Source organism: Barbatula barbatula (genome assembly GCF_947034865.1).
Source record: "Barbatula barbatula genome assembly, chromosome: 5".
Taxonomy (NCBI): domain Eukaryota; kingdom Metazoa; phylum Chordata; class Actinopteri; order Cypriniformes; family Nemacheilidae; genus Barbatula; species Barbatula barbatula.
The window spans coordinates 6,504,828-6,520,337 of NC_136769.1; the positions used below are offsets into that span (position 1 = coordinate 6,504,828).

Below are 15,510 nucleotides of genomic sequence, written 5' to 3' on the forward strand. Positions count from 1 at the left end.
ATTTTATAGTGTTTTGCATAATTATAATTATTAATAGTAAATTCCATTTATAGTATTATTTCCAAGATTTTGTTTTAGATGTAAACATTTAGTATCTGCAAGCACTATGGTTTTGAAAATATCCGCATGGCTTCCTTTCGCATAAAAAACGCTTCGAAAGCGACCACGTGTACAAAACACAGCAGCAAGCGCACAGACAGAAGATCAGTTGACCAGAAAACACCTTATTTAGACAGAAAGTGTTTATTTACCCATTTAAAGATTTAATTACAGGTGACCAGAAAGAAAGACAAGAACCATCCAGAGAGTTAAAGTCGAGTGTAAATCAATCAATGCTTCAGCAGACTTTCTAAAAATCATAAGCTAAATGCATTTCTCCATACCAAACTGCCTGTAGAAAACAAAAAAACTCTTTAAACAAAAAGAAAGTAAAACAAATTCTTTAAACAAAAAGAAAAAAACTTTTAAAGTCTAAAAAATCTTTGTGCATGCAAGCACAAAACAAAATATATTAAAAAGAACTTTAAAACAAATCATTTAACTTACAAAAACGCATTTAAAAAAATTAATATGACATTATGTCTAAACGTTCTGCTTGGCAGCATATTGCCATGAAAGTAACAGGAGTAAATGCATGGATGCACTAATAATTCAGATTTTCATTTTGTCAACAATTTCACTTAGCAAATCCTTAATATCTAAACATGATGTTGAAGATAAAACATTTTTATTGTTCAAGGGCATCGCATTTAAAGCCCGGTCTGCAACACGCGTCCTCTTAGATTAAAATGTGGCACTAAATCGCTTTACCGAATTAAAATAAAAAACATGACCAAATGAACTGTTTTCAAAAAAGCAGCTTAGAAAACGTAGGCATTTAAAATGAGATTGTCAGAGCTAGTGTTGTATGAGAAGAAACAGGAAGATACCTTTCAACTGTAATTCCACTAAAAAATATGGATATTGCTTTATAACTAGTACAAGGGTCTAAATCCAAAGGGAAAGGGAGGAAGGGCAATTCCTACAGCAAATGCTAAAATGTTTTACAGACAATTGAACAATGAAAACAAATCACGTGGTTATCTGAAGGTTTATCCCAACAACACTTCTCGCAACCTACATTACATCTTTCAAGCCATGATCTAACTAAAGAACACGATTGCATATTTAAAAAAAACATCTCTTTCTAAAATGAAGCTTGGGGATTAGAAATCAGGATAACTTTAGAAGTTGACTGTGCTTGGATGTGATACTGGATTAGATGTTTTTACATGAGCCACACACACCGTTACAGAAATTTCTTTGTAATTCTTACTGCTCCTGATCTTTTAGAGACACTAGAAAATCTATAACAGAGAAAGTGCATATCAACAAAGCTTCGGTTTAAGAAATCATTTAATTTCCTTCAATACACTTTAAAAGCAAAAGGTATAGTAAGATCTTGGCGCAGATAACAATGTTGAAATAAAGACTACAGATCACGGTGATCTGAAACTAGACGAAAACGTATTACCATTCTTGTTCTAGAGGCCTACGTGTTTCATTACTCGCTATATTAGCATAACCAACAAAAGGAGGGAGGAATCACCTTGGTGGAGAAAATAAATGAACTTCAGAATGTAACTCAAATGTTATGTGGAAAAATAAAGCAGGCAGAAAATAGAGAGGATCTAATATGTTCTTAAGTCATTACATGGTTGCAAAATTAATCTTTTATAACATTAAATCACATGCATTGCCAACAGCTAACCCAATATTTGGTTAAAACTTAAATTACATAATTCTCACTGTTAAATTTCAAAGTGATAAATAAAAAAAACGTACATACAAAATATGGTGTGGTGACTGAGTATTTGGTGAACTATCCTTTTAAGATAAATTTTGTTCAGGCACAGACCGCCTTATGCGAGTCAACAAGTATGCCACTCAATGCATTGTTGTGTGCTTTAGGCATCTAGTTGAGGCCGTCTGTTATGAGTAGAGCACTTTATTCCCTCCCCAAATAAGCAGCTGGTGAATCTTGCCTGAATGTTCCCTTCCTTCCAATCAACATCCCTGAGCTTCTGGTTTCAAGCCCACCTTGATCAAGTCAGAAGCTAAACTGTGACAAGTTGATTTCACATTTACACTCTCAAATCCTCTTTTCACAAAGACAGAGGTGGTGGAGCCAAGCCAGATCACCAACAGTCATCTCTTTGGCTCCAACAGCAGGTCAATCCCACAGACATGAATGAGTTTCTCTAGAAATCATCCCACAGATTTAACCTGGAACGTACAATGGAAAGAACAATCAATATTTATGCTTTTCATGTTCTTTGACTTGATTTTGGTTTGATGTCGCACTGTAAAGTGAAGTTCGGCTTACCTAAAAAGTACGCCCCATGTGAGGACAGCTGCAACTACACGTTATAACAGGCTGAAAGTCTCTCCTTCAGCACAGGTGGAAACTGTTCGGAGAACTGCTGCCAGTTATCATCTCCTACCTGATCCTTGAAACCGTGTAAAATCTACATGGAAAATAATCACGGTTTAAATGCAAGACAACTTTTCAAAGGGCAATTTTTCAACTCAACACATTCAATGCACTTCAAACTGAAATTTGTTCTTGCCTTGTAGAACATGTCCCTCAAATCATCTTTTGGATTTACCCAGGAGGCCACAGCATCGCAGAAAAATATAAAGTCCTGAGTCATAAAAAAAAATATTTTATATATATAATAATTTAAACTAACTTTTTACAACCCAACATCGAACACTAAATATGGTTGCCTACCAATTGTAAGAATGTACAACTAAAAAGAATCAAAAGCAACAAATAATATTAAGAAAAGCAATTTCATTTTAAATCTCACCTGCACCACTCCTCCAGGATTCGCCCCGATCATCACACAAATGCCCCTGAAGGCAGAGTCCTTCTCTTCATTGTCCCGAATGTTTCGAAGTGATGTGCACCTATGACAAACATCCCAAATCTAAGATTTCTGGTTCTTATACAAGCTACATGAATTTAGTCAAGTATAACATTATTGGTATCTCACAAAGGTTGGATGAATTGTGGCAATATGGGCGCAACTTCCTGTGGACACACGTAGCCCAGCCGACCAATCGTGATGGCTGTTTGACAAGCACAAAAGGGAATTCACATCATTCAAGTTAGAGGCAATGAAAGAGCTGCAGTCAAAAGCACACAAATCAGAAGCTAGAATATTCCACAGCCCATTCAGATTTCGAATGTCTGTTTAGGAGCTTATCAAAAGTGCAGTGCAGAAAAAATAGAAAAACACTGAAATAAAACCCACCCGTGTTCTCCAGCAGTGTTTTGGGTGTATTGGGCCTGTTGATGATGTCTACGAGGTTACTAAGAACAAGGGCCACAAACGGTTGCATCTCTGTCCCTAAAAGTAATAATGCAGATCATGAGACAAGATAATCATCCTTAGTATGCAATGCATATTTTTGCAGAGATGCAAGATAGTATCCAAACCGGCCAAATCGGATTAACAAACCAGTACACAGATAAATAAGACTGTCAGAAGCGCATTCAAATACTCACCCATCTGTATAGCGATCTCTCCAATGGCCCATGTGGCATTATTACACACGGAGATAAACTCAGGGTTGAGGTTGAGACCCAGAACAGGCATGAACTCAGCTGGAGAGGGTAAACGGACACCAATGACAAACTAACCAGCACGACACACACAGAAGCGACAGCTGGCGTGAGAAACCACCTCCATGTGTCAGGATTTCATCAGTATGAAAGTCACGCAACAACTCACCGATACAGGGCTTCACGTGAACGAAGCATGCTTTGGTCAAGTCGCCCAGCAGCGCAAAGGAACTCTGTCTCACTTCCGGCATGGTGTCCTTGAATTAAAAATAAAAAAAACACTTATGCTTGGTTTCCAAGTGTCCAGTTCAGATTTGATCAACTCTAAAGGACTCTCCATACCTGCATGCACTGAAACAGCAGGGTCATGATGTTGCTGCGGGCAACCAGCTGATCCACGTGACTGCCGAGTCCTTCAGCCAGACCGCTGAGAAGATCGAGGGCCACTATCATGAAGTCTTTATCAGGGGCTTCGTACTGATCTGGTTGCTGATTGTACATCTAAAACAAGAAGTTCAAAATGAAATGTTAGATGATAAATTATGTCTCAATTATTAGGCCAACGTATTTTGAAATGAGCTGTCTGACCATGGCTTGAGCAAGGTTCTTCTGGACCAGTGTGACACAGCGCTGATAGACTGGTTCACAGTAGGGCAGGAAGCCGCTCTGGAGAGCTGTCGCCACTGAAGACAGGCACTGAAACAAGAATATGGTAAAAACTAAGCAATAGTGAGGCACAAACAAATATTTTTGGCCCAATACATACAAAGATTAACAAACAGCTATTGGCTGATACTGATATTTGTTGCCAGCTTATTTTAAACTTCTCATTACAACAGACCACCGTTTTAAAATAAGCAAGTCTCAATAACACATGCATTAATGTATACCTGTTAGTGTTTTTTTTTTTCCAAATCCAATATAAGTAGTAAGGAGTTACCTCTAATAATGGAAACAGATCTTTATCCTCATCCTTCAGTTCATTCCACTTCTGAATTAGAGGCGGCATAAGCTTCTGGATGTATTCCTATTAAAAAAGGCACAATTATTCAAGATTCATAAACTTGTAGCTTGTTTAAAGAAGCAGACATCCGTAAATATGAGTAAATTAATTTGCGTGTAAAACTGAACTTCCCGAAAACTCTCCTTCGGATTCACAAATACTTCGTAAATGTCAGATTTGATAGAAAAATGTGTATGTTAATGAATTCCAATCCATTGTAAACGGGGCGCCCACGCACGCTCAGTCACAATTATCATAATCCCCACCTATGAATGGGGTATATGCATACAGGTTATTGACATACTTTTGCTAAAATTGGTGAAAAATCCTCTTATTGCTTTGAGAGCGGAAGTAACCTAGCTGGCTGATTATTTTGCCAAAGTACATCATTGTCCCGTGTGCATATACCCCATTTTACACAAACTACATGTCTAGGAACATTGGCCTCTGGACTTCATTGTCTGGTTTGGCACGTTATATTGCATAAATGCATAAAAGACTAACAGCTATATGCCTACCAAGAAATCATGAATTATAAAATTTACGTCCTTATGAGTTTACGAACAATTTAAACAAATTAGTTCTGCTCGTATTTCACGAATGAGTCCCAATGTTTTGTTTCATGAAGGACTCACAGGCTGGTTTAGGTGATGACCAACAGAGTCGGCAAGTGTTCCAATGGCATCGTAGAGGATTAACAGGTTCTTGTGTTGGTACTTGCTAAAGGCAAACACCAGTGTGTCCAGAATGAAACTCAAATAGGGAACCAGTTCTGTACATGCTTCCTCTTCCAGTGTGGCAAATGCGCTGTGTATAAAAAACAAAATGGTGACAATCTCATTCTTAAACCAAGTTTCATCATATACATTTTTGAAACGCACCTGCAAGCCGCTTCCTGAACCCTTTTGTTGCTGTCGAGGATGCGTCTGAGCAGCTCCGTCATGAGTGGTTTGAGGTAAGAGTCGGCCGGCTGACTGACCACCCAGAATGCATAGCGGCTCAGAGTCCAGCAGGAGATGGAGCGAACCAAAGCTTTTTTGTCAGATAGACACTGAATCAAGTGTGGAATCAGCTCGGGAAGGTACGGCACCATGTCTTGCATGCAGCCTGGGGAGAAAAAGAGACTATGTTCAGAACAGATAAGACCCATGCTAATAAATTTAGCTTGCATGGAAAATTTAAACAATCCTGTGGACTTGACTAGACACGCCATGTACATAAAAATCTATGCAATTGGCATACCTTCAGCAATAGCCCCCAACACCAGGATACCAGACTCCTTGACAATCCAGTCCGGGTGGAACAACAGACCCTTCAGAACTGGAAGCAAAGGGGGCAGCAACTCACCCCGAAAGACGTTTGCCAACACATCAAGAGCCGCAGCTGAACATTTGCCTAGAAATTAAAACACGTGCAACGGTATTTAGAACACAACCGCTCACATCTCACTTTAAGCTGAGAAACTATGTCTAGACGTGTCGTGGATCAGACAGTATGAATACTTGAACATCACTGACAATCAAGTTGTGCGTGTAATCACCTCCACAGACTTTCCTATCACATTTTACAGATTTCCGTTAAAACTTACGCAAGTTCCAGTCGGACAGACTGTCGTCGTCATCATCATCGTCGTCCTCATCACTGTCCTCCCCTTCCACTCCCCCTCCATCTCCTCCCTCGTGACGAAGGGTGACGGTACGAGACTTGTGGAAGCGCGGCTTGATGTCCTGCTCGTTGTCTGGCACGGCCTCATCCTCCTCCACGTCACCCTGATTGGGAAACACAAGGACAAAACAAAAGTTTGAATGCGAACGGTCATTTTTAAACCACATGAACAGCGATAAAGCTTTAGGCCTTGGGTCAGACAGTATGAGTAAAAATTTCATAGAAGAATCTCAAGATTAATGATATCGTCACACCCAAGACAAGAACGGTTGTGGATATTCAATAGTAGCAAAAAGAAAACAAACTTATGAACCTTTAATAAAATGATGTCAATCTCTGAGTATTTCATTCCGTTCACCAGAACAGGGACTAACCTGAAGGAGAAAGCGATACATGGTTAAATATGAGTGATAGATACTTTAATCTCTCTACTTGGAATAAGAAAAGGCCTTCTTTAGACATTTACATGCACGTGTGCAACAGTCAGCAGAGATACCAAAAAAGTCACATCAAAAAGCAAAAGCTAGTTTGCTTACTGTGCAAGGTGTCCGGATATGGCTTCCTTACAGATGGGCTGCTCAGCCAGTGTAAGCCAGAACTCACAGGCCTCAAGAGACACGTTCTCATCCGGGTCACGTGTGCGCTGGAGCATGTACTGGAGAATAACACACCGCATTAGATTCTCCGATTGGTCAAGACACGCAAGGTTGAAGATAGAGACGGGTCAACTCACCTCAACGATGCTGTGCATGTGTGGGATGAGACGGTCAATCCGAACCTCCAGCAGCATGACCAGAGCTCTACACACGTTCTTCCTGACTTCTGAATCCTCATCCGCGGCCAGTGCAAACAGACTCTGGTTTAACGGAAAGAAAAAAGTGGGATCCAACACTAGTCACAAAGATCGACGGCGGCTCTGATATTTAACATCCTGAAATGGCAGGGCTGAAAATACCTCGATAAACGTGTCGATGTTGTCCATGAGGGCTTGTGCTCTGCCGATGATAAACTGGTTCACGCAGGCAATAGCATGAGACCTACAGATCCCCAAATCAAACATGAAACGTGTTATACTGTGATTTTATTGGTCAACGTTCCCCCCGTCACAGGGCCTCGATTGCATCAACAGAACGTCATAGTGACATTTAGGGAGTAAAATTAGGTCACTTTGTCTCTGAAACGTTTATCCAACCAACCTGATCTTGGGGCTGCGGTGCTTGAAGAACTGCAGGAATTTGGGAATCATGATGTTGAGAGGCCGATTGAGAGCGTCACTGTCCAGCAGCTCGGACGAGTCTTCACAGATCTTCTGCAGGGCTCCAAATGAGCCCTGTGTGTGAAAAAGAAAAACGTCACAACCGAGACAAGTTGAATCATCACAAATAATCACATCCTTCTTGCATTCATTTCCATACACATTTGAATAAAGAAACGTGCAGGACACAATAGGAAAAACAGGAAAGAGACACTTATCTATAAAACAAATGTACGCACCTCACATGTACTGTAGTCATCTGAATTGAGCAAGTTACAGAGCTGGGGAAGCAGCTCCGGCCATGTCTGCAACTCACCTTTGGTGGCAATTGTTGTTATAAGGATGCCTAAATATAGAGACCGAAATGATCACGACCCGATATCGACTGCATATTATTAAATCAATTTATTCTTAAAATAAAAATCACATTTCATTGCAATAGAAATATTGTTCTGCAAGTCATAAAATGCAAACGCGTAGGGCAAACCCACCAATAGTGGCCCGGATGAGAGGTGAAGGGTCTCCGATATTGTTCAGACATTCCTGCTTGATGAAGTGTGCCACTGCAGGAGGAAAGTTCTGATAGTGAACTTTTACGTTGTTCTTCAGTATCAAACCGCTGAGAGATCGCGTGGGCTCATCTGCAGGTTATGCAAAAAAGGTTATTCTAGTACGCAAGGCACAACTTCCTATCCTCATGAGAACCAGGCACAAATAAACTATTCTATGATGCACTAATTCCTGCCCGATTTCTAAAACGCAACCTCGCCCACAAAAAAGAAAAACCCACCTTCAGATTTCAGTCTGGTCAACACAAAGATGAGATAGTTGTTGAAATCGGGGTACTGGTTCAATTGCTCAAGTTTCTGCCGAACAATATTTGAAAAAAAAGAATTAAGTAGGTTCCTAAGTATGATTTTGTTTATGAATTGGGTGCATAAATTAAAGTGTTCGGGTTACCTGCTGCACAGATCTCTGTGTGGCTGTGTCTGGGGATTGGGAATCCCTCAGAAGCTGAAGGACCTGCTGCAGGCCTTGCTCATCCGCCTGCCACTCCATCCTGCACAAAAAGACCTCTTCACCAACTGCTTCCTCTTATCAAACTATTGCAACATCCAACTTCAAAACATCTCAGAGCAAGCCAGCTGCTGGCCTGAGCATCAGAGCTTTTACATCTTGCTTTAGGACTTTTATTAGCTAAAACAACAAAAGGTGTTATTTGTGTGTCGCGTTCCTCTTATTATAAAATAAACTTGGACTTCAAATCCATACCGCGTGATGCTAGAATGCCTTTATGGGAGATATTTAATGTGTGCAATCCTATCTAGGGCTATGCTACACAACAGGTTTCTTCTGGAGAAGATTCCGGCTGACCACTCGTTTCACGGAAAGCACGTGGTTTTGCATACGGTGCATCTGGCACTCGAAAAATCGGTCTAGTTCAAAACCAGCAGAGGGAAAACTCAAGAACGGGGGTTTTATTTGTCCTTTAAAGACGGTTTCGCTTTATGAACAGATTTCAAATTGAGAATGTGCACCCACGCGCGGCAGATCCCCCACCATTCGCGTTAGAGCACAGTCGACACATCGAAGCCTTACAGACTTATATATGAATATCGGACATGTTTTATAAACAAGTATCCAAGCTAGTTTAACTCGTGGCCATTTTGAGGTTATCGGCGCTTTGGTGTGTCGTCGTTTTTGGTCAGACTGATGTATAAACGTCACGCGACCCACAAACGCTCGTGTGCGATACATCCTTAATACGATGACGTTAGTTGTATTCAATATAATCGTAAAACGATTCGCTTACAAAAGAAATACGCTTAAAGCAAACAAGTGATTGTAGTCGCCGACAAACCGAACTATGCCCATGCAGATGACTTTGTTCGTTTTGGGACGCGCTTAGCACGCGCACTCGATCGTAAGTCATACCGCACGCGATTATAAGATCGTACAGTATATAATATACAGTATGAAATAACAATAAACGCTTAGACATTCTCACTTACACATGCCGCGTGCGGAGGCCTGTAGATCACGTCATGCAGCGTGGAGCTCTAGGCCTCGCGCTGCTAATCTAGCGCAATGGCACTTTCAAACGCTTCCGCAGGGAGAGGAAGTGATGTATGCGCGTGCGCTGCCAGTTCAGGAAAAAGTCACGTTTCGATTAATTTATTTACTTTAAGACATAATGATGTGCACGTGTTCTGTCTTTTTAAAGTGGAAAAATGACTGTGATCCGAAATCGCCTTTTGTTGTCTATTTTACACGTTTCTCAGCGGTAATCGTTGTCCGTTGTTTGATTTGATTCAATTACTTGTTTGTTTTGATTCAATTACTTGTTGTACGTCTGTTAACGAAAATAGCAGACACGCAAACAGTTCCTGGATACACCGAACACGCTGCATAATTTTATTGGGCTTAATTGTGAATTAAAAGTGATTGCAAAACAGTTTAGATTTGTGCAACACTAATACGATCATATATATCGTATTTAGCCCTGACTAAATACGATATATATTAGTAGTAAACAATAGAGATGATATTAAAAATATCTAATAAATTAGATGCTGTCTCCAGCTTTGACTTTAAAAGTAACGCAGTACAGCACATTTATTAGACCCAGCGATGGTTAAGCATTGCGCATGCGTCATTTCCTGCCCCAGATTTAACGTTCGTTTCGAGGGCTCGAGAGATGGACAGGTGCAGTTAAAAAACCAGAACGGGCCCTTTAAGACATATTCGCAACAGTCCACCGTTTCATGTCTTGTTTTCGTACAACGTACTCTTTTTCGGATATTACGTTGTTTATTGACGCATGCGCGGTTGTTTTGGACTTCCGCGTTTAATGCACGAAGAGCAACTCAATGGCCAAACTCCTGCACGTCTCTACTGTGCAGCTGATCATTATCTTTTTAACATACGTGCTCTTTGATCTGGTACACGAAGCCCAGAACGTCTCGTTTACGTTTTCGACCTCAGTGGAAATAAAGAGAAGCTCAAAACCCTCATACAGAAGTTTAAAATCCCACATCAATGTAAGAACTATCAGTGTATCTACGGATCCCAAGGCTGAATACTCGGATCAGTGCGGTTTAGCTGTGCAGAACCGCATTGACTGTGCACGTGATAAATCTTTAAGTCAGGCTGACTGTGAAAACAGAGGGTGCTGTTATGAGCCCCTACCAGAATCTGGATTCAGAGGGCCGCCTTGGTGTTTTTACCCTGTCCGTTACCCGGGTTATAAAATGGGGGTCCTGACTCCTACCAAGAGGGGCCAAAGGGCCACCCTGATCCGGTCCACGCCCTCATACCTGCCCCGGGACATCTCAACACTGCAACTAGACACGATTACTGAATCTTCAGGTTGTCTGCACCTTACTGTGAGTGAAACTCTTTTTATCGTGAACACGTTTTCATATGACATACTAATCTTAATATCTCTTCCGCACAGCTGAAGGATCCTTCATCTCCTAGATATGAGGTCCCATTTGTCAGGTCGCACCCCAGAGGCCGCGGAGACACACAGATTCCTCTTTACGATGTTGAATTTCAACCAGACCCCTTTGCATTCGTTGTTCGCCGCAAGTCCAATGGACGGGTTCTGTGAGTGCACATTCTCTCTTGGACAAAATGTCCAAACTGCACCACCTTACGTGAAAACTTAAAATGAGTTTTTTGCAAGCATCGCTTTTATTTTTCACTCAAGTTAAGTGATTTTTTTCAGTGTTAGATGTAATAGGAAGTCGTGCATTAACAAATGCTTAAAAAAGTTTGAAACAAGTTGTTTTGTATAGTTGGCAAATGCTTTCTATTTTATTGCTTCTAGTCTAAATACTACGATAGGACCTCTCCTGTATGCAGATCAATATCTGCAGCTCTCCACCAGTCTGGCATCCTCTGTGATATCTGGACTGGGTGAGCATTACACCCCCCTCACCCTTGACCTTAACTGGACCTCTGTTTCATTCTGGAACAGAGACATGGCGCCACATGTAAGATCTCGTATCACATTCTCCTTTAACTTTCTCATCGTTCAGGGTGCCATCATTAAGATTTCATTTGACCCCTTGTAGAGAAATGCCAACCTGTATGGCTCCCACCCTTTCTTCATGCTTCAAGAAGGTGATGGACAGGCACATGGAGTATTTCTTCTCAACAGCAATGCGATGGGTACGCACCTGTGCTTTAATGTTACAGTAGGTCTGCCAGACCTTCCTATTTGCTACTTACTGCTTTTTGACACGGATGAAGGTCTCTAATTGTCTTTAATGTTTGGCAAATGTAGAGGTGTTGTTACAGCCGTCTCCGGCATTGACGTGGCTTACCGTTGGAGGGATTTTGGACTTGTATGTGTTCCTGGGCCCGAGTCCACAGACTGTGGTTCAACAGTACCAGGAAGTTATAGGTGTGGAGATCACAGTTTACAAATATAAAGTTGTACCCACAGTGCAACTTATTCTTTGACTTAAAATTGAAGGTTTTCCTATGATGCCGCCGTACTGGTCACTGGGGTTCCACCTTTGTCGATGGGGGTATACTTCCACCAACATCACAAGGACCGTGGTGCAACACATGCGCCGAGCCCAGTTCCCTCTAGTTTGTAAACTTAATAAATAATGTCTGTGCCTGTGTATAGAATACCGCCGTAGTGAATACTGTAGTATATACTTTATGATGCCTACTCATGTTTTGCAGTTCAATTCATTTCACATCTTTAGGATGTACAGTGGAATGACCTTGATTATGCAGACCAAAGAAGATGCTTTACTTTTGACCCACAACGGTTTGGAGATCTGCCGCAGATGGTTAAGGAGTTCCATCAGCTGGGCATGAAGTATGTGCTTATACTTGTAAGTGGACGAGCACTTATAGCAACACCCTGTCAACCAAATGCATTTCCAATAGGAAGTGACTGAGACACGATTGCATCTGAATTCATCACTGCTCAATGCAAGCGATTGTGTAAAGTAATCTCGACAGTTGAATATGATGTGGTCATGTCTTAGGATCCAGGCATCAGCAGTACGAGCCCTCCTGGTTCATACAAACCATTTGATGATGGGTTGAAGAGAGGAGTGTTTATTAAAAACTCAACTGGGCAAATCCTTATTGGGAAGGTTTGTGGACGATATTTAATATTATCGGTCCCTAGCACCATATTATTAGTAATGTTGTGGAAGGTGGCACATATGCCTTCATAGCTCTGTGTTCTGCACAAAGCAACATTTTGAAATCTCATTTCCAACCAGGTATGGCCCGGTCTAACTGCATTCCCTGATTTTACCAATCCTGCGACTACTGACTGGTGGATGGACTGTATCAGACTCTTTCACGAGAAGGTACCTGTGGATGGACTCTGGATAGTAAGTACAATTAAAACCATTACAAAATTCATTTTTGTAGTTATTCCAATAAGATTTAATGGTGTTCTATTGGTGATACAGAATATGACTGTCTGACAATACATACTATTTGATCTTTCTGTAGTTCTCATGTTTTACATTCTGCTCACAGGATATGAACGAGCCGTCCAATTTTGTCCAGGGCTCTGTGAACGGATGTCCTGACACTGACTTGGAAAAACCACCCTATACTCCAGGTCAGCTTAACTCTATAGTCGACCATTGACCATACATACAGACTGTGTGAAAAGGTCTGTCTTGTTCTACAGGTGTGATAGGTGGCCAGTTAAACTCAGAAACACTGTGTATGTCCGCACAGCAAAATCTGTCCAGTCATTACAATCTTCACAATCTGTATGGACTCACTGAGTCTATCGCCACCTACAGGTCAGGGAAATATCTGCAGTTTTTTGGTTAAACATCAGATCCGGGATATAACCATCTTTTTCACACTGTGAACTTCAGGGCTCTATTGAAAGTGAAGGCCACTCGACCGTTCGTCCTGTCCAGGTCGTCTTTTCCTGGATTGGGACGTTTCTCTGGACACTGGACAGGAGACGTGCGGAGTGACTGGGAGCAACTGCGCCTTTCCATACCTGGTATGGTTTAAAACCAGCTTTCCAACTTTAAATAAAACACATCATGGAAAATGTTGTAAACTTCTTTGATTTATCATGAATAAGTTGTTTATTTATCTCTGTGTGTATGTGTGCATCAGGTGTGCTGTTGTTCGGACTCTACGGGGTTCCGTTAGTGGGCGCCGATGTGTGTGGATTTGGTGGCGACACCACTGAAGAGCTGTGTATGCGATGGACACAACTAGGAGCGTTTTACCCCTTTATGAGAAACCACAATGACAAGCCCAATACTGTGAGTTACAGATGAACCCTTTACAGTCCGTGCCCATCCACGCCAGGGATAATAACCAAAGTTTCAAAAAAAGTGTTGTTACATGTAACTAAAGCATATTTTATATTCCCAGCCCCAGGAGCCGTATGTTTTTAGTCAACAAGCTCAAGATGCCATGAGGGCCGCGTTGATGCTGCGATATTCTCTTTTACCCTTCCTCTACACGCTGTTCCACCACGCACACACCTCCGCCAGCACTGTGGCTCGTCCCCTCTTCTTTGAGTACACACGCTTGAACTAATTCATCGCCATAATCTTAGTTTTATAGTTGGTCCATTTCATAAGACTTTGTTCTTTATTTTAGATTTCCTACTGATTCGAATTGTCAACCCATAGACCGGCAATTCATGTGGGGGAGTTCATTGCTTATCAGTCCGGTTTTGGAACAAGGAGCGGTGGAGGTGGTAGCCTATCTTCCCTCAGGGACTTGGTACAGTCTGCAAGATGTAAATGTTATCATTATACTTCTTTTTTAAAGTCAATCAGAATATTTATAATTATAATAAACACACGTAATCTAAAGCATTTCTATTTTGATGTAGGGGCAAGCATATTACAGTAAAGGGGGATATATTATTTTTCCTGCTTCATTGGACACCATTAATGTTCATGTAAGAGAGGGAAGCATCATTCCCCAGCAGGTAATGTAATGTCTGATAATATTTACTGGCAGGTTTTAAGCCGTGCTACACTGAAAACATTTTGCTGTGTTTTTCTCTTAGGTTCCCGCATTGACTACAACTGTGTCACGCAAGAACCCTTTCGTTCTGCTTGTGGCATTATCAGCAGAAACATGGAGCAAAGGAGACCTCTTCTGGGATGACGGAGAAAGTCTGGAGACTTTTGAACGGGGAGATTACTCGTACCTTCTCTTCTTTGCGGAAAAGGTAGATGGATTTGTAAGATTGTCTGTTCAATCTGTGAAACTGTAAATCAGCAAATGAGTTTTATGAGAATATACATCATCATTTTAACTTATTTTTACGTTTCCAATTCTAGTCTTATGTGGTGGGTAAACCAGTTAGATTAAATGGATCCCTAGACCGTTTGGTCCTCGGGGAAGTGCGTGTTTTCGGGGTTCAGACTCCACCTACGGCTGTGTTGGCCAATGGGAAACAGGTTCATGACTTCTCTTACAGTACAGACACAAAGGTAAAAAATCCATGATCTATCACATCAAAATTAGCTTTCTTAAAATCTGGTTGGGTTAACATTTGGATAAAGAACATGAGTCTTTGGTAAATATTAAAATGTATACAAATATGAATATGCGTTGTGTTTCTGTATATGTGTACAGGTTCTTACAGTGCCAGGGTTGGACTTACCAATGACCGCAATGTTCACAATACAGTGGAGCTGATGAGAGGATACATATACTTATTTTTATTTTTCAATGAGCATTAATATTAAATATTTGATTGCATTGGTTGTTGTTCCTGTTTTTGTGAATCAATAAAATACATGAAACAGTTTCTTGTTTTTATATTTGTATTTTATTATTTATCTATTAAATTATAAAAAACAATCACACAAGGAGTATCGGATAAAGAATCTGAAATTAAGATTTTAATATTAAATAGTGATATATTTTGCGTCTACGCTTTAATCCAAAGTGATGCAAATAGGGCGAATGTCGTACAGGCGTGATACAATAGGTGCT

General features: G+C 40.9%; 2 protein-coding genes across 2 annotated transcripts; one reads left to right on the forward strand and one right to left on the reverse strand.

The window, feature by feature from the left end:
- Positions 1-184: 184 nt before the first annotated feature.
- On the reverse strand, positions 185-9,922 carry tnpo2a (transportin 2a). The gene is made up of 25 exons (XM_079455542.1): positions 9,546-9,922; positions 8,494-8,593; positions 8,324-8,399; positions 8,025-8,174; positions 7,773-7,879; positions 7,475-7,608; positions 7,234-7,315; positions 7,012-7,134; positions 6,815-6,933; positions 6,592-6,652; positions 6,202-6,382; positions 5,856-6,008; positions 5,495-5,720; positions 5,249-5,420; positions 4,551-4,637; positions 4,199-4,306; positions 3,953-4,111; positions 3,780-3,867; positions 3,554-3,652; positions 3,300-3,395; positions 3,039-3,114; positions 2,853-2,952; positions 2,610-2,684; positions 2,366-2,507; positions 185-2,265 (listed from the first exon to the last, which is right to left on the reverse strand). The coding sequence occupies exons 2-24, from the start codon at positions 8,590-8,592 to the stop codon at positions 2,400-2,402; spliced, it is 2,679 nt and encodes an 892-aa protein (XP_079311668.1). The 5' UTR covers position 8,593; positions 9,546-9,922; the 3' UTR covers positions 185-2,265; positions 2,366-2,399.
- A 255-nt stretch (positions 9,923-10,177) lies between these two features.
- On the forward strand, positions 10,178-15,323 carry gaa (alpha glucosidase). Its single transcript, XM_079455541.1, has 19 exons — positions 10,178-10,919; positions 10,991-11,142; positions 11,366-11,531; positions 11,613-11,709; positions 11,825-11,944; positions 12,017-12,135; positions 12,258-12,389; positions 12,546-12,656; positions 12,789-12,902; positions 13,054-13,138; positions 13,211-13,328; positions 13,407-13,540; positions 13,660-13,811; positions 13,924-14,072; positions 14,155-14,296; positions 14,393-14,491; positions 14,573-14,737; positions 14,850-15,002; positions 15,148-15,323. The coding sequence occupies exons 1-19, from the start codon at positions 10,404-10,406 to the stop codon at positions 15,208-15,210; spliced, it is 2,787 nt and encodes a 928-aa protein (XP_079311667.1). The 5' UTR covers positions 10,178-10,403; the 3' UTR covers positions 15,211-15,323.
- Positions 15,324-15,510: the final 187 nt, after the last annotated feature.